Source organism: Ovis canadensis, chromosome 20, assembly GCF_042477335.2.
Source record: "Ovis canadensis isolate MfBH-ARS-UI-01 breed Bighorn chromosome 20, ARS-UI_OviCan_v2, whole genome shotgun sequence".
Taxonomy (NCBI): Eukaryota; Metazoa; Chordata; class Mammalia; order Artiodactyla; family Bovidae; genus Ovis; species Ovis canadensis.
The window spans coordinates 31,645,400-31,663,540 of record NC_091264.1 but is presented as its reverse complement, the minus strand read 5'-3'; the positions used below and the strand labels follow the sequence as shown (position 1 = coordinate 31,663,540).

Below are 18,141 nucleotides of genomic sequence, written 5' to 3'. Positions count from 1 at the left end.
TATTATTTGTATCTTTGGATTCTGAGCTCCCACAGGCAGGGACTTGACTAATGAACGATTGATTTCCCGTCCACATCCCCGGCATCAGGGCGCTTGGCACAAGGAGTTACTCAGTGAAACCTCCTTATGCTGTGTCATCAGGAAGAAGACTCTCTGGGTTTAGGGGGATGGCTTCATTCTGCCCCTGAGCTCAGTGGTCTATGGACACACAGAGTAAGGCTGCTTCTCTGGGAGTCTGCCTTCAAATTCCATTTTTTGCCCATAAATCCCTGTTTCCAATGCCTCCTGTTTCCTTCCTGGAGGTTGGATATTTATGGTATTTTATAAAGACTTTAAAGGACTGATGCTCAAGTCTATTGAGTTGTCATTTCCTGATCTTAGCTTCTTGCTCCCAACAATTCCGTAGCTGACAAGGCACTCTTGGATAGGCAGGAGCTGTGGTGTGTAGAATTCCACAATGTAGAGGATCAGATCACTGTCCTGAGGTCCTCCATGCTCTCTAGTCTTCAGAAGACTTGGGGAGGCTCAAAGTCTGGCCAGGAGACCTCCTAGGAAATGATGTTAAGCCAGCCACAGTGGGGATTCAGAGTCTGGGGCAGGGCAGGATTGGGGGAGGGTGGGCAAGACGGAGAGAAGCATTGAAGCTCAGGGAGGTTTGCTTCCAGAATAAACAAAAGGGCCTCTGAGAGCACACTTACTGAGACATAAATTAGTTTGGTGGGAGCTCTGGGTTCAACATGTGGGCTGAGAGCTGGGAAGGGACAGTGACTGTAGAAAGTCTGCATTCGCCCCTGCCCCCACCCAGCCGCCCCCTCCTCAGTCTGTGTGGTAGGGAAGGAGAAGACCCTGTGGGGCTGGTGAACAGACTGACCCCCAGAAGCTGTGTCCTCTGCCTCAGAGAATCCAAAACAGAGGTGGGAGAACCTCCTTACAGGCTGGTGAGAGAGGACCAGTGAGGAGAGGTGAGGGTTTTCATGGAACAGCAGCTGAGAGGGCTTAGAGGCTCTGGGAAGCTGGGAGTGTCATTGACACCTTGTGTGTGGGCGGAGGTGGGTGGGCAGGTGGGCAGTGCTAGAATGGAGTGCTGCCACTGCCTCTTTGGGAGAAGGAAAACTACATTAGGGCCGGTGATCCAGGTAACTGTCCTGTGCTGCCCTGGGGGGACATCTGGATTCACATGTAAGCGTCCAGATTCTTGGGGTGATGACTGGAGAGAAAACCCTGGGTTTCCTGCCAGCGCTGGATAAACAGGGGACACACAGGTTACGCTCCATTGTGGGAACCTCATATTCTATCAGTGCAAGAGCCCTGTTGAAGAAACAAAACAAAAACCTCTCTAGTGCCTGGCTCAGAGTTGATGCTCAGTGAATATTTGTCAAGTGAATAATGATCTTATTTGATTAATGACGTATACTTTGGAATTACTGTCTGTGCTCTTGCCCTTGGATATGATCCTATTACTCTGGAATCCTGGCCCTGTTCTTTTCCCTCCAGTCTATACAAGCCTTCACATCAGGCCCAGCACAGCCTCTTCCTTGGTTCCCAGGCCCCTCCCCCTGACCTCTCAGAAAGTTTGGGCAAGTGTGAAGAGACAGAGAGGGGGCCTACCCAGTGCCTGATGATGGGGAAAGGAGACAGAGGTGGGCCCTGCATTCTCCCCAACCCCCAGCCCCACTCCCCAGGCTGTCACCCTCCGGAAGCCTTCCCAGATTTCTGCCTCCTCTGAATGTGCCAAATATCCTTCTCCCTGAGCAGACATGAATTAAAATACTTTTTGTTTGCTTGTGTTATATGTAAGTTCTCCTTTAATTGTTGTCAACTATTTGCACCTCAGATGTTCCGGTGCCTGGGTGGATCACCACCCTCAAGGGGCTTCCAATCTAATGCGAGAAACAAAGCTTTTTTTTAGCTCAGAAAGAACCTCAGTCAGAGGGGGAGACCGAGCCTAGCCCCCGGGGAAGCTCGGGTCAGCTGAAGGAGGTAGATTACAGAGAAATGCTCCAAGGCTTGAAGTGGGGAGCCTGAAGGAGGGTCCCGAGCTCCAGGCCCTGAGCACCGGCGGCCCCTCCTCCCAGACTGGGCTTCTGGGATCCCGACCGGGACTGCGGGTGTGATCCCGGCGGCGGCGGTCCTGGGGCTCCAGCGGCGGCGAGGCGGACACGCTGAGACCTCGGCCTGTGGTGCCCCCATGATTGCGGCGAATCGGGTCGGCGGGGCCTGCGGACGATCCTCGGGGCGCCGGAAGCAGCGGCAGGAGGCGGCTCTCCGCCCGGAGGACCTCGGGGGGCGCGGGGAGACCGGCGGCCCCAGAGCCCGGCGGCCCTGCCGGGTCCCCCCGCGCGGCGGGCGGGCGGCAGAGGCGGCTGCAGGTCAGCAGCACGTCCAACAGCAGGAGCTTGAAGAGCAGCAGCCGCAGCGCCCCGAGCCGCAGCACCAGGGCCCGCGTCCCTGCGGGAGAGGAGGAGCTGGTGAGCGGCCTGGAGGCTGGCGCGGCCCCACCCGCGATGGAACGTTCCCCAGAGGAGGGGAACCAGGGGACGGCCTTCCTGGTGTCTAACCTCAGCTCTGACTAATGGGAATAGTCAGAGCTTCCTAGCCTTCATGTTATTTCACCCCCCAACAACCAAGGGGATGTAGGCCAGGCAGGAGGCAGAGCCTGGCTGTGAACACCACTCTATGTCCAGCCCATGTCCGGTCTCCTGAGGCTCCCTAGACTCCCAAGAGTCTCCCAAGACCCTCATGCTGGGGCCAACCCTCTGGGCTGCCCAAGGACCCTTTTCTCAACCTGGTGTCAAGAAAGGATGCTGGGGTCAGAGGATCTCCCTCCTTATGACCCAGGAGTAGACAGAGGCCCAGGCTAGCCAGTGCCCCAACGCAGGGAGGCAACCTCTTCAGGGGATACCCACCAACCTGCGCTGCCCACCCCCCCAAGGGAGTACATTAGCCCAGAGTCGGGCGGGGGCTGAGGTCCTGGGTCCCAGTACTCACCCCGGAGAGGCTCCCAGAGGCAGGTCCTGGCCGAGGAAGCGGCGCCTGGCAGCCAAGGAAAAGGGAGTGAGTCCTTGGGATGGGCTGTGCTCTCCGCCCCAGTGCTATGCCCCAGCCCTGCTCAGGGCAGCTCTTCATGGTGTGTTGGATAAATGGACAAATGAACCAGCAGTGGGAACCCTTAGCCCATCTGTGGCAAGTCCTGTCAGGGGCCCAGATCTCCTTGTCTCCTGACTGTTCCCTGCTCTGTGCCCTTAGAGATGCCTCAGCACGTTTAGACAAGGAATCAGTTTTCTTAGCAGTCTTCTTTGGAAGGCAGGACATTTATTCAACAAATGTTCTTATTTGGAGGATGAGAAAACTAACATAATCCAAAAAAAAAAAAAACCGAAGTAAGTCATCTGGTCAGTAATAATAATAGCTGGCTTTGGACATGTTACTTGACCTCTCTGTGCCTATAAAATGAGAAGACTAGCATGACCTACTTGTAATACGGTAATATGACCTAAATGTAAAGCATTTACAACAGTCCCTGGCACAGAGCAAACAATAAGTAAGTGATAGCAATTTACTATTTAACTCTTGTTTGGTTCTAATAGGTAGGGTGTCACAGTTAGGGTGATATAGATATTAACCCTGGGTATACATAGAGAGGGGCTTCCTTGGTGGCTCAGATGGTAAAGAAAAGTCCACCTGCAATGTGGGAGACCTGAGTTCGATCCCTGGGTTGAGAAGATCCCCTGGAGGAGGGCATGACAACCTACTCCAGTATTCTTGCCTGGAGAATCCCATGGGCAGAGGAGCATGGCAGGCTATAGTCCATGGGGTCGCAAAGAGTCGGACACAACTGAGCGACTAAGCAGAGCACAGCATAGCATACATAGAAAGGTATTGACCTCAGGATGGAGGAGCCATTATTACCTCTCAGAAGTCACACATCAGAGCTTGGATCTGAATGAGATATCACAGTTGCAAATCCCAGGACCCAGGGGCCCTGAGGCCACCCTGCTCTGAGCCCAGGCATCACCTCACCTAGATGTTTGGTCTGTAGCATGCACGCCCTCCCACCACATCCTGATTCCAGAGTGTGTGAAAGGGGGCAGGGAGCAACCCCCAGGGGCCCAGGCCCTGTCCCCACCTGACAGCTGTAGGGGCTGTGTGCTCTGGCTGTGGTCCCCAGCCCCAGGCCCGGTGTGGCAGACCAAGGTGTCCCAGGCTGCCAGCTCCTCGGAGTGCAGGGAGAGCTGAGCCAAGCGAGTCCAGGTGCCATCCTCCGCCGGGGAAGGGCCATAGGTGAAGGCATCCAGTGAGCTGCCATTGCCAGCTGAGAACCAGATGGGACTCTCAAAGCCAGGGGGTGCAACGTCAAGGACCAGGCAGACCACCAGCGTCTGCTGCTTCCCGTCCACCAGCAGTGTGATTGGTGGGGCCAGAGAGGGGAAGGGTGTGCTGCCGACACCTGCAAGAGAGCACACACTTGTAGGGGGCCTAGAACTGTCCATGCCCTCCCAGGTCCGAGTCTCATATCCTTCCATCTGGGTTTCTCTTCCATCAGTCCTTCCACCAACCATCAATCTATCCTACCCAGGCATCCATCCTTCTCTCCTTGCATTTACCTACCTAACCACCTTCCTTCCCTCCATCCTTTCTACTATCATCTGTCTTCCCTACATCTCTTCTTTCTACTTTCAATCTCTATATATCCATCCATCCATTTATCCATCTTCCCTTCCTTCATTCATCCATCCATCCTTCTGTCATCTATCTGTCACATCTGAATCTCTCTGTGCCAGGCACTGGGGATACAACATCATTAAAATATTGTCCCTGCTCTCAGTGATTTCAATCCCATGAGAAAGGCCACAGATGCAAACAAATACTTATAGTACCTTGTTGTGCCGGCCTCAGGAGAGTGGTTGCCTCTGGGGAGGAAAGGAAGGAGGTAGGATATGGAGTGAGATCAGAGACCTCAAATGCTCTGCACCTTTTTGTTTCTTTTTAAAAAATATTAGATTCAAATGTGGCAACATTTTAACCATCTGCTAATCTGAGTAGCCTATGCTTGGGTGCTTGTTGTATTAGTCTCAGGGTTTTTATTTTTTTTCCTGTTAAGTCTGTAGCATTTTTAACAGCTTTGTTTAGATTTAATTTACATGCCACACAATTCACCTGTTTAAAGTGTATGTCTGTATTATTTTATAATTTTTTAAAAGCAAAAATAAGTCATGTAAGTACTGCAAACATTTGTCCTGTATTTTTCAGAATAGTCCTGATTTTCCACAAATTTATTCTTTGCAATAAAGATGACTCATTTAATATATAACAAAATGCTATTTTTGAATGGGTGGCTGTCTTTTCATATAAACAGAATCTCAAAAGTTAAAACCTACAAATAAACTCACACCATGAGTTAAGCGCAGCCAAGCTAAAGAAATGCCCCAGGGTTCAGGGAAGGCACTAGAGAATCTTGTGGGGACCTAGAGGTAGGGGGTGCTCACAAAAGTTTTTTTTTGGCTGTACCATGTAGCATGTGGGATCTTAGTTCTCTGGCCAAGGATTGAACCTGTGCCCCCTACAGTGAGACTGTGCATTCTCAACCACTGGACTGCGTGGGAAGTCCACAAAAGATTTCTTGAAGGTCAGATAACTGACCTAGAAGCAGGCAGATGGTAAGTAGTCACTCAGGGTTTGGATTCAGACCTCTGTGACTCCCAGTTTCACAGGCCAACCCACTTGGAAAGATGACCAAGATTTTCCTACATATCACATAGGACCAAGCCTGGGACATGGCCTCAGACAGAGTTGGTTTGACTTTTGACTCATCCACTTAATTTACTGAGTCTTAATTTTCCCATCAATACAATGGGGTTAATAACACCAACACAGGGAAACTGTGGTGGATAGTAAAGATCATGAACATAAAACACCTGGCAGATAAGGATTAGTATCATCAATACTAGTATTAATAAGGCATCAGGATCAAAGGGAGGAGGAAAGGCTGAGAATGGGTTCCAGGAGCCTCAGCCTCCTGAGCCTTTCCAGCTGTACATAGAGAAACACTCCTCAAGTTGAAGTCAGCATCTGCCTCTTCCACGAAGCCTCCCAGAATTGCTCCTTCTCACCCTGGCTGCTTCCTTCTCAGAGCTCAGGTCTCCCACCACGGGCTCTTCCTGCTCCACGTGGGTGTGATTTATCTCCCTAGCAAGGGAGTGCTGGTGACATACTGGGGGGCAGCTTTAGAACAAGGAGATGTCCTGATTCAAAGGTCAAGGACCTTTCCCCACCACAAACATATGAACATGCACATGCTACTAGATGAACCTGGAATTTTCAAAAGTTCAGTGCTACGTCTCCAGCCCCCATCTTTGAAGGGGCGGGGTCAGGGGTCAATACACCTGGAAAGTCACTGAGGCCTTGAGACTTCTATGCACCTATTGGTAGGGGAAGTTGGGAGCGAACATGAGATACCCTGAGCCCTGAGGGCAGGAGACTGGACAGGAAGGAGCAGGGGACTTACCGTGTTGCCCATGTCCTATGGCACCGTATAGCCCACCACAGCCAGGCTACCCCAACCCCACCCATCACACCTGTCCAACTCACTCCAAGAGGTGAGCACCCTCCCTCCCAACATGGTGGACCTCAGGGGAGCAGGACTTGGGGGCCCCAGAGCAAGGTAGCTGGGAGGTGGAGTAAAATGGGGAAGGGGATAATGGGCTTCTGGCAAGACCCTCCTCAGGGGACCCCAAATATCTCTGTCCTGCCTCCCTGCATCCCTCCCACACCAGGGATGCCCAGAGTGAGGGTGTGGGCTTGGGCCCACTAGAGCGGCACAGAGAAGGGTGCAGGGGTTTGCTCACCTGTGGGCAGGGCTGGACACCCGAGGGCCAGGAGAAGCAGCAACCAAGACTCAGCCATGGCCCACCTGAGAGGAGGCAGGACCCAGCTGCAGACCTGTGTGTGGGCTGGGGGAGGAGGCAGCCACAAGACGGCCTCGCAGGCCACAGGCACAGCTGCATCTCAGCTGCTCCACCACGGAGCCGTTTCCCCCGGTGAGGAGCCTCCCACCCCCAGCCTGGCCCCCAAACCCAGCCTTCTCTCACCGGTCCAGGGAACTCGGAACACCACACTCCCTCCCATCTGAAGAGCACTCCACAGCGTGCAAGGCCTTTTCCCAGCCACTGCCCCTGTCACTTACAGGATCTAGAGCACTTGACGGTATGTCAGGGGCTTAACATCCAACACTTCATTCCATCACCCAAGTGCTGTGAGTTGCATTTCACAGGCAAGGCAACCGAGGCTCAGAGAGATTGAGTGACCTGCCCAAGGCCACCCAGCTGGCCAGTCAGTGGCAGAGCCAGGGCTTGAACTGTTTTCTGATGGCTAGCCTTACTATAGCCAAAAAGCCCAATAAGCTTATTTCCATGTAGTTAAATATAATCCTTTTAAATAGAATTTGTTTTCTAGATCAGTTTCAGGTTAACAGCAAAAGTGATTTCCCATATACTCCCTGCCCCATTGCATCAAGCTACCTCCCCCGCTTTTAAAAAAATTATTTTTGGCTGTGCTGGGTCTATGTTGCTGTGTGGGGGTAGCTGTGGCAAGCGGGGCTACTCTTGGTTGGTGCTTGGGCTTCTCACTGCAGTGTCTCACCGTTGCGGAGCACAGGCTCTAGAGTGAGTAGTCTTCAGTAGTTGTGGCGTATAGGCTCAGCAGTTCCAGCTCACGGGCTCAGTAGTTGTGATGCACAGGCTTAGTTGCTCTGTAGCTTGTGGAGTCATCCCTGACCAGAGATGGAACCCGTGTCTCCTGCATTGGCAGGCAGATTCTTAACCACGGTACCACTATAGAAGTCCTCAAGCCCCCTTTTAAAAGTAGACTTTTAAAAATGCCATTTTCAGTGACTCTCCTAAATTTTAGCTGTAACTATCAATTTGACCCTGACACTTCACATCCAGATATATATCCTGATGGAATAAGAGATTCAATCACTGTAAGACAAAGATTTGTGCACAAAAACGTTCTTTCAAGTATTACATTAGAAACAAGGAGAAGGAATTCCCTGGTGGCCCCGTGGTTAGGACTTCGTACTGCCAAGGGCTGAGGTTCAATCCCTGGTGGGGGAATTAAGATCCTGCTAGCTGCAGTGTGCAGCCAAAAAAACCCCCCAAAACAACGACAAAATCAAACCAAGAAAAATAACTACCCATGTTCAATGCTTGGAGAAGAGTTGAATGAACTAATGCTTGGTGTATTTATGTTAGTAAATGTTACGCAGCAGCTTTTTTTTTTTTTTTTTTTTTGCCATGCCTGGCCACTTGGGGGAATCTTAGTTCCTGATCAGGGATGGCAGTGATGAGTGATGAGAAAGTGATGAGTCCTAACCACTGGACCACCAGGGAATTCCTGTATGCAGTGCCTTTTAAAATCATGTTTTTAAAAGAATATTTAATGACTTGAGATATAGACTAGAGTTTGGTTCAGTGTGTGGGCTGTGAAGCCAGAACACCTGGCTTTCAATCCTGACTATATCATTCAGAAGTTGTGTGATTTACACCAAATTACTTACTTCCCTAAATCTCAATTTCCTCATCTGTACAATAGGAATGATAATACCTCAGCTTGAACAGATCACCCATGAAATGGGTCTAGCATTATTCTCTCTATATAGTAAGAAGTCAATAAATGTTCTCTTTCTGTATATATGTGTATGCTAAATTACATATACAGAAAACTGAAACAAACAGGATTCAAATTTAAAAGGAAAATATACACCCAATTTTGCATAAGAAATATACGATTATTCCTAGAAGGAAGCATACCAAATGTTAACAGTGGCTATCTCTGCATGTGAGGATATTGAATAGTTTTTCTTTTCATGTTTATAATTGTTTATTTCTTCAATTTTCTATGATAAACCTGTAAAAATCAGGATAATAAACATTATTAAAACATAAAACTACAGACATACTAGAGCTTATTTAGCCATGCCTTTACTTGTAGATATTTGGGTTTTCCAGTTTGGGGCAACAGTTATCTTTATTCATAAAGTATTTTCCAAATTCATACTTACTTCCTTAAGATTAGCTTAAAGGCCTCAATGATTTTGAGGGCTTCTGTTTAAGTTAAAAGTTTTTAAAATTGTAGTAAAGTGGTGGTGGTGGTGGTTTAGTTGTTAAGTGATCTCTGATTCTTGCGATCCCCTGGACTGTAGCCCACCAGACTCCTCTGTCCATGGGATTCTCCAGGCAAGAATACTGAAATGAGTTGCCATTTCATTCTCTAGGGATCTTCCCAACCCAGGGATCGAACTCAGGTCTCCTGCATTGACGGTGGATTCTTTACTACACAGTAAAGTACACATAACATAAAATCTACCATTTTAAGATCAGTGATATTAAGTACATTCACATTATTGTACATCTCTCACTGGATATCCCTCAATGGTTGCTTCTCTGTTATAACTATTGTAAACATGGGTGTACAAACCTCTCTTCAAGACCTTACTTTTAGTTCTTTTGTGTGTATACCAGAAGTGGAATTGCTGTATCATACAGTAATTTAATGCTAACTTTAATTTTGATAGTGGCCATTGGAATGGGTGTGAAGTGTTATCTTATGGTGGTTTCAATGTGTATTTCCCTAATGATTAGTGAAATTAAAAGACACTTACTCCTTGGAAGAAAAGTTATGACCAACCTAGATAGCATATTCAAAAGCAGAGACATTACTTTGCCGACTAAGGTCCGTCTAGTCAAGGCAATGGTTTTTCCTGCGGTCATGTATGGATGTGAGAGTTGGACTGTGAAGAAGGCTGAGCGCCAAAGAACTGATGCGTTTGAACTGTGGTGTTGGAGAAGACTCTTGAGGGTCCCTTGGACTGCAAGGAGATCCAACCAGTCCATTCTGAAGGAGATCAACCCTGGGATTTCTTTGGAAGCAATGATGCTGAAGCTGAAGCTCCAGTACTTTGGCCACTTCATGCGAAGAGTTGACTCATTGGAAAAGACTCTGATGCTGAGAGGGACTGGGGGCAGGAGGAGAAGGGGACGACAGAGGATGAGCTGGCTGGATGGCATCACCGACTCGATGGACATGAATCTGAGTGAACTCCAGGAGTTGGTGATGGACAGGGAGGCCTAGTGTGCTGCGATTCATGGGGTCACAAAGAGTCGGACACGACTGAGCGACTGAACTGAACTGAATGATTAGTGATGTTGCGCATCTGAGGCCTCTGTGTTTTAAGTCTCCCTGATACACCTGTTATACTAATTTTGTGCTTGTGGTCGGTCACTCAGTCATGCCCCACTCTTTTCGATCCCATGAACTGTAGCCCTCCAGGCTCCTCTGTCCATGGGATTTTCCAGGCAAGAATAATGGAGCAGGTTGCCATTTCCTTTTCCAGAGGATCTTCCCAACCAAGGGATCAAACTCATGTCTCTTGTGTCTCCTGCATTGGCAGGCAAATTCTTTACTGCTGCACCACCTGGGAAGCCCCTTATGATCTGTGTTGGTATAAAACCACCACAATGCACGAAAGGCCCACATCACTCCTACCAGAGCTTTGTTGCTGTTGTTCAGTTGCTCGGTTGTGTCCGACTCTTTGCAACCCCATGGATGACAGCACTCCAGGCTTCCGTGCCCTTCACCATCTCCCAGAGCTTGGTCAAACTCATGTCCATTGAGTCAGTGATGCCATCCAACCATCTCGTCTCCTGTCATCCCCTTCTCCTCCTGCCTTCAATCTTTGGCATTTCATTAAAAAATAAAGTAAAAAATTAAAAAAATCCTACTTTAATCAGTTAATGGCATCTCATTCCCCTGATGACAGTATTTTCCCATTTTAGCTGTTTCCTTTACTGTGCTGTCTATAGTCCTCTTTTAGTCCTAGTGTCTAATTAATTTTGTAAGGGCTTTAACATATTAAAGATATCAACTCTGTGTATAATGCACTTTCGTCATTGTTGTTTCAGTCGATAAGTTGTGTCTGACTCTTTGTGACCCCATGGACTATGACTAGCCAGGCTCTTTTGTCCATGGGATTTCCCAGACAAGAATACTGGAGAAGGTTGCCATTTCCTTCTCCAGGGCATCTTCCTGAGCCAGAGATGAAACCTGAGTCTCCTCATTGCAGGCGGACTCTTTAGCACTTAGCCACCTGGGAAGACCTATAATACACTTGGCTGGAGCCTTTTCCCAATTCACTGACTACTTCTAATTTCACTTTTTTAAAAAAACCTGCAATTGTTTGTTTTGTATGAACCAACATATCCATCTTCCCTATTTGGATTTATCTCATACCTTTAAAGCCTAGAAAATCCTCTCCTCTCTAAAGGATGGATACATTCCCACTTGTCTTTTTGTGCAAGTGTTGTTTAATCCCCCACCTCCAATTTAGCGCCATCGGGAACCAAATTAATTTCGGTATGTTGTAGAAGATGTGCCTCTAAATTTCATTTTTTACCACCAAAGAACAAATCAATTATCCCAGGATTATTCATAGATAATCCTTCCTGTCCTTACTATTTGCAAAATGTTCTTTATTACATGTTAATATCTTTTACATTGGCGGGTTTATTTCTTCCTGGCTCCCTGATTTCTTTATCCTGGTACCATCTTCACTCGTTTCTGCCTGGATGGTTATTTTAAGAATCTCGTCGATGGCACTCTCCGGTGACCTGAGGGACCCCCGAAGCCCAGGTTGAGTTCCCACCCCTTTCCCATGGGGCCGCCTGGCAGCTTTGGGTGCCACGGCTTTGGGTGCCACGTGTTCCCAGGCGCCACCCTGGCCCAGGTGCTCGCAGTCTTGCAGTCTCAGTGGGTTCCCGCCGGGAGGGGGAGGGAGAGAGGCAGGTGTCCTTAACGACTCTCCTGCCTTCCAGCCGGTGGAGGTGCTGGCTTGGGCTCAGTTACCACAATACAGATGGGGAAGAGCCCTTTGGCTTGCTTTGGTTTTGAGTTTCAAGATCTTCCCAGAATAAGAAGGCTGAAGACCCCCACCCCCATCCGTGCCATCAGCAGCCTGCTTCACCTGCTGTCTGCTTGGGCCACCTCGAGTTGGGACAGCTACCCTTCTACTGGCCCATTCCCAGCTCCCTGACACAGCTTGGCCTGGAAGATTTCTTTGCCTGCTCTTACACTGGTTCCCTCCTTCCAGCAGCCCCAGGAATCTCCCCCAACCCCGACCTCACAGCCTGGCAGGTTCTAAAGATGCCCTCCCCGCAGGATGGTGAGGATGCTGGTTTTAGATCCCAGAACTGAACCCCTGCCCTGAGCTCCTCACTTGGGACAGAACCTGCCATTTGCAGATCCACAATTTAGAGCCAGAGGGTGTTAACAGACATCTCATTAATCCTCAGTTCAGCCTCTCAGATCACGTGATATCCCAATTTTGCAGTCGAGGAAACTGAGGCTCTGAAAAACGCAGTTACATCGCAGAGGATTCTCTGGTAGGCATGTGAAGTTGGCCATTCATTCCAGGTATGTGTTCATAGGTCTGTCTCTCTCCAAAGCTTTTTTCTCAAGGTTGTGGGGAGAATTCAACTTAATACGAGGACCCATCTGACTGCTGGGTGCACAGCGGATTATCCTTCTCCCCTCTGTTTTCACAGGCACAGGTAGAAAACCCAGGGCTGTTGTTTAACTGAGGTGAGCCACATAGAATGTGAAAAAGAAAGTTTAGGAAAAGTAGCAAAGCTTACTAGAGAAGATTGCTGATGCTACCAGTAATTACGGAGTGTGAACCTGACCTACCTGATTCAACCGTAACCAGAGGGGCAAACAGGGAGTCAGCGTGTGTGTCTACTGAAATATCGAGTAGAAGTTTCTTTCAGCAATACCGATGGGAGACTTCCCTGATGGTCCAGTGGCTAAGACTCTGAGCTCCCAATGCAGGGGGCCCCAGTCCCATCCCTGGTCAGGAAACTAGATCCCACATCCTGCAAACTAAGACCCAGTGCAGCCTTTAAAAAAGTACTGACAGGGATACCTGTTCCATTGATCAACTTAAAATCCTACAGTAATTTTTATTTATTTATTTATTTTTGGCCACACTGGCAACATTCAGGATCTTTGTTCCCTTACCAGGGATTAAACCCGCACACCCCACAGTAGAAGGGTGGAGTCTTAACCACTGGGCCACCAAGGATATCCCCCCTACAATAATATTTAAAATGAAAAATTAAAATCACCTCAATGTTCAAAAATAAAATAAAATCACCTCAATGTTCAATATTAAGGTAATAACTGAATAAACTAGAATAAGTCTACATGATGAAATATTATGCAGGCCTTAAAATGTCCTTTCATTCAGACCCATTTACTGGTCTGTTTTATGCCAAAGATTGGGGCTGGACATAATAAGACAAAAAGAGAAATTCCTTGTGGTCATGGAAGGAGACGGGCTCATAAACAGATCAGGGACTTGGAGTATGACATGTCTGTGTATGTGTGTATGTTTAGGGGTAGAGAATGGGGTATTAGAAGAGGGAGATTATTCTTCTAGAGCTGGAGTGAGAATCAGGAAAATTCTTTAGAAGATGATGCTTGGGCCAAGTCTTGATTCTTTCTAAAAAGCTTGTGATGCCACGGATGTGAACTTGGGCAAACTTTGGGAGATGGTAAGGGACAGAGCGGACTGGCATGCTGCAGTCCATGGGGTTGCCAAGAGTCGGACGTGACTGGGCGACTGAACAATGACAAGTGTCACGGAAAACTTTTATGATGATGCTCAAGGATTTAAAAAAAGAATATGTAGTATGGTCTGAGGTTCATGGAGACACCACACCAGCGTGGGTTGCTTAGCACCAAGTTTAATTTACATAAGAAAGACGTAAATTTTAGTCTGTGTACACTATTGTTATTTTAGGGTTTCTGTTGCTCATTGCCAAACTAATCCTAATTAAAATACATGTTGTATGTGCCAGGGTCCTAGCAGAAACACTGATGGGTAATTTGAAGAGAGTTTAATAAAGGGATTGTTTGTAAAGGTGTGGGCAGGGTATAAAGAAATCGCTAAGGCTGTTGCAGCACCCCATGGTTAGTAATAGTGGGGTGTCAGCCCCTGAGGCCAGAAGAGGGGAGGGGAGCAGTTACAGGAACCCAGAGCCAGAGACAGCTATGTGGAGAGGGTCCTTGACAACAGCTGTGACCTCCCAATAATGGAGGTGCTGCTGATCTGGCAGGGAGGGAAGCAGGAGAATAAAGGACCTGACTTTGCCATCTTCCTAGCCTTAGACCTCTGGCTGGTCCCCCACTGACAAGTAGGGGGTATGAGAGTCCTCTGAGGCTTTCCAGGGCACAGGGCTGGTGGGATGGGAAGCGGGAGGAAGAGTCTGGAAGGTCACAGAGAAGGTCCTCTTAATCTTTGTGCAGATGAAAAATCCATGTCCCCAGCACAGAGAACATGCAGGGACCCATCGACTACTGTATCATTGGGAAGTGACGTCGTATGTCAACTGAAACCTAAAATATTAGCTCCCATCAGTGTTGTTCACATAAGGTAGCAGGGGACAATGGGGTTAGGAGAACTAAGTTCATATTCACAGCTGCCTCCTTTGCCCTTCAATGATGTATTCTTTTTATCCTTTGCCAGCACCTTGGCTGGACTGTGTTCTTTACCTGGTGGTGACTCAGACCTTTATTCCTATGGGGTCTGAGTCCTTGAGAATCTTGACATAGTGGGTTGCTGAAATTTTCTGTTAACCAGGACAACTGAGCAGAGAATTCTTTTTTAGGGAACTGATTCTTTTTTTTAAAAAAAAAAAAAACACATTTATTTATTTGACTGCACCGGGTCTTAGTTGCAGCATTGAGCAGTGAATTAAGAGGCACTTAGTAAATCCCCAGAGTTCCAGACCTAGCACCTACCTCTAGAGTATGGTAGCAAGCAAAATTTTCTCTGGTAATTGAGATTAGTCAACCCAGATATTACACTAACCTCTTTCTCTGCCTGCTGGTTCAGTAGCATGAGAAACCAAAATGGCCAGGGGTCATCTCAGCTTTTCTAAATAATCAGTACTAGGATCATTCCACAGTGCAAGTGTTTCTCCCTTGAATGCTAGAAATGCCAGACTCCCTGAGGTCAAGGTTATGGGGATGGGTAGCAAAAGCTCTTTCAGTAGATCCTAAACTTTAGCTATAACAGGGAAAAGCCTGCAGCTACCCCCACCTCTTGGTTGTATATATGTGTGCGGGCTCAGTTGCTTCGGTTGTGTCCGACTCTTTGCGACCCTATGGACTATAGCCTGCAGACTCCGCTGTCCATGGGGAGTCTCCAGGCAAGAATACTGGCGTGGGTTGCCATTCCCTTCTCTAGGGGATCTTCCCAATCCAGGAATCAAACTCACGTCTCCGGCATCTCCTGTATTATAGGCAGAGTCTTTACTCACTGAGCCACCAGGGAAATCCCAGTGTACTGGGACACACAATTCTGGTTTGGGCTTAAAGAATACACAGTATTCCTACAGGATAGAACGTCCACCTTGTAGGCTGTAGTTTCTCTGCTCTAACTGAGCCTAGAGCTGGTGCGTCCTCCATTCTATCAAGCCAGCCGCCCCTGGGTCATGGGGCACCTGGTAAGACCGGTGAGTGCCTTGGGTATGAGCTCATCTGTATGCATTCTTGGCCATAGTACATGTGCCCATGTTGCAGGCGATGTTATGTGGCATGCCATGGTGATGGAGAAGGTATTCTTTAAGTCCATAAATAGTGGTGAGTACACAAGCACTGGAGGCAACAGTGAAGTCATATCTGGAACGTGTGTCCTCTTGAAGATAAAGCACAGCCCATCCTTTCTAGGGGGGCCAAATCAAGTCAAAATGAGAATGGTGCTCTGTCAGGCCATAAGTAGGGTGGTCACTCAGCACTGGCCACAGCCAGACTAGCCTCAGGGACCATGGGAAGTCCTCAGGGAAGACCATGATAGTAAGCCAAAGCAATAGCTTCCATGCCTGCTACCACGGGTCCACCAAACAAGCCCTGGAGTGCCTGGGGAAAAGGCTGACCGTAGTCCACAGCCTGTCATTTTTGCCCACTTGCTGACCATTCTTTCCCATGCTTTATTCTGGGTCATTATTTGGTTGTTAAGCATCACCACCTGCTGTTTACCCCACTAGGATATCATTATTCTCATCAAGATCAGGGAATTAAGTTTCACTATCTGATATCCCTCATTAGCATCTCCAGCCTACAGAGGATGGCCATCAGAGCTAGTCTAGGAGCTGGTGGCCCTCACCCAGGCATTTTTTTAATTTTTAGGTTTTATTTATTTACTTATTTTTGGCTATGCTGGGTCTTTGTTGCTGAGTGTGGGCTTTCTCTAGTTGTGGCGAGCGGGGGCTACTCTCTAGTTGTGGTGTGGGGGCTTCTCGTTGTTGCAAATCACAGGCTCTAGAGCTTGCAGGCTTCAGTATTGTGGCACACGGGCTCTAGAGTGAGCTCACAGCTCAATGACTCCAGAGCACCAGCTCAGCAGTTTCACTGCATGGGCTGCCTTGTAGCATGTAGAATCTTCCCAGACCATGGATCAAACCCATGTCCCCTACACCGACAGGGGATTCTTAACCACTAGACCACGAGGGAAGTCCACCAATGCATTTCTTAATCCTTTGGTGAAAGAGAGTGTTTTCCAGACCGCCTTAAAATACATGGCTAGGAGTAGTTAAGCAGATTGCACATAATAAATCCAATCCAGCATTCCCATCTCTCTGAGGTTTTGGATTCCTTCCTCTATAGCATGCCAGGGAAATTCTGGCATTTCAAGTTTATTAACTCTAGGCTACCATTAAGTCCAGGCTTTAATTAAGCATCTTAGCAGACTATTAATTCCTCTCCCAGGTGCTTGAGCCAACACATAAAATCCCAAATCCTGTACGAGCATCCATGGCCATGAGTTTGGCCAAACTGTATCTTATCTTGGCCAAACTGTATCCACCCTCCCAGGTCTATTTCCCTTAGAACTTCCCCCACACACGCTCCCATGGCTCCTGCCAAGGCAGTTTGGCAAGGGCCTGTGACTCTGTCTGGGCATCCTTTTCTCAGCGTGGGCCTTGTGCTCCTCCACCCAGGCTGTGCTGAGATCTAACTCATGAAGGGCCTGGGGTCAGAAGGGATGGAGGGGGAGTGGTTCTGAGACTGGCCTCCTAGGAGACAGGATCACGACAAGAGGAGGTTGTCTCTACAGACAAGACACTTCAAGAGAATCTGGGAATTCAAGTTCTTAGTCTTGTCCATGTCTGCCCAAATGTCTCCATCTCAAGGTCCACCCTTTCCCATCAATGCCCTCATCTTAGCATAAAAGACCTAGAGGGGTGAGGTGGTGTTTTTTTTTTTTTTTTTGGCTACGGCTTGCTGGATCTTAGTTTCCCAATTGTCAGTTAAAGCTCAGAGTTACAACCACTGAATGGCCAGGGAATTCCCTAGAGAGCATTTAATAAGCCATATAAGCCCTCTCTAGGAGGTGCAAGTTCAATCCCTGGGTCGGGAAGATCACCTGGAGAAGGAAATGGCAACCCACTCCAGTATTCTTGGCTAGAGAAGTCCATGGACAGAGGAGGCTGGCAGGCTACAGTCCATAGGGTCACAAAGAGTTGGACAGGACTTAGTGATTAAACAACAATGAACTCTACCTGTAGAAGGTGAGGAACTCCTTCAAGGTCCCATCAAGGAGTCCACATTGCTCACTCACTTTCCTCATCAGGCCCTGGTAACTTCCAGATCTCCTTTCCCCTGCAAGTGTTCCCTACGGCCACCGGAAGGTCACACTGATGACTGAAACTGACATAGGCCACAGAGAGAAGGTGAGTTCTCCCTTCATCCAGTGGTCGGTTAAAAACCCCAACTGGAGTACCATGTAGTCTAGTGCTAAGTGCCTGTACTTAGCAGAGATCCCACAAGTTCAATAGCACAGTCCCCAACAAGACTGCGCTTAGTTCAGATGCCAACTGCAAATTCAGAGTCCTGGGCCAGAGGCCCTTTTGACTCACTGGGTACAAATGTGGGAGATGCCGCAACCCCTCAAGTTCAATAATTCGCTAGACAACTCACAGAACTCAGGAAAGTTCTATTCTTGGGATTACAGTTTTGTTAGTATGTGTGAGTGTGTGTGTGTGCATGTACACACACACCCTCTCAGTCGTGTCCCACTCTTTGTGACCC

General features: G+C 48.3%; 1 protein-coding gene across 2 annotated transcripts; it reads right to left on the bottom strand.

Annotated features, from left to right (window-relative positions):
- Window positions 1-1,771: 1,771 nt before the first annotated feature.
- PTCRA (pre T cell antigen receptor alpha) lies at window positions 1,772-6,999 on the bottom strand. Of its 2 annotated transcripts, XM_069564497.1 has the most exons (5): window positions 6,846-6,903; window positions 4,878-4,910; window positions 4,127-4,447; window positions 2,989-3,033; window positions 1,772-2,448 (listed from the first exon to the last, which is right to left on the bottom strand). In XM_069564497.1, the coding sequence occupies exons 1-5, from the start codon at window positions 6,901-6,903 to the stop codon at window positions 1,946-1,948; spliced, it is 960 nt and encodes a 319-aa protein (XP_069420598.1). In that variant the 3' UTR covers window positions 1,772-1,945. The 2 variants fall into 2 exon arrangements, with proteins under 2 accessions (XP_069420598.1, XP_069420599.1); XM_069564498.1 differs by lacking the exon at window positions 4,878-4,910 and having other exon boundaries at window positions 6,846-6,999.
- Window positions 7,000-18,141: the final 11,142 nt, after the last annotated feature.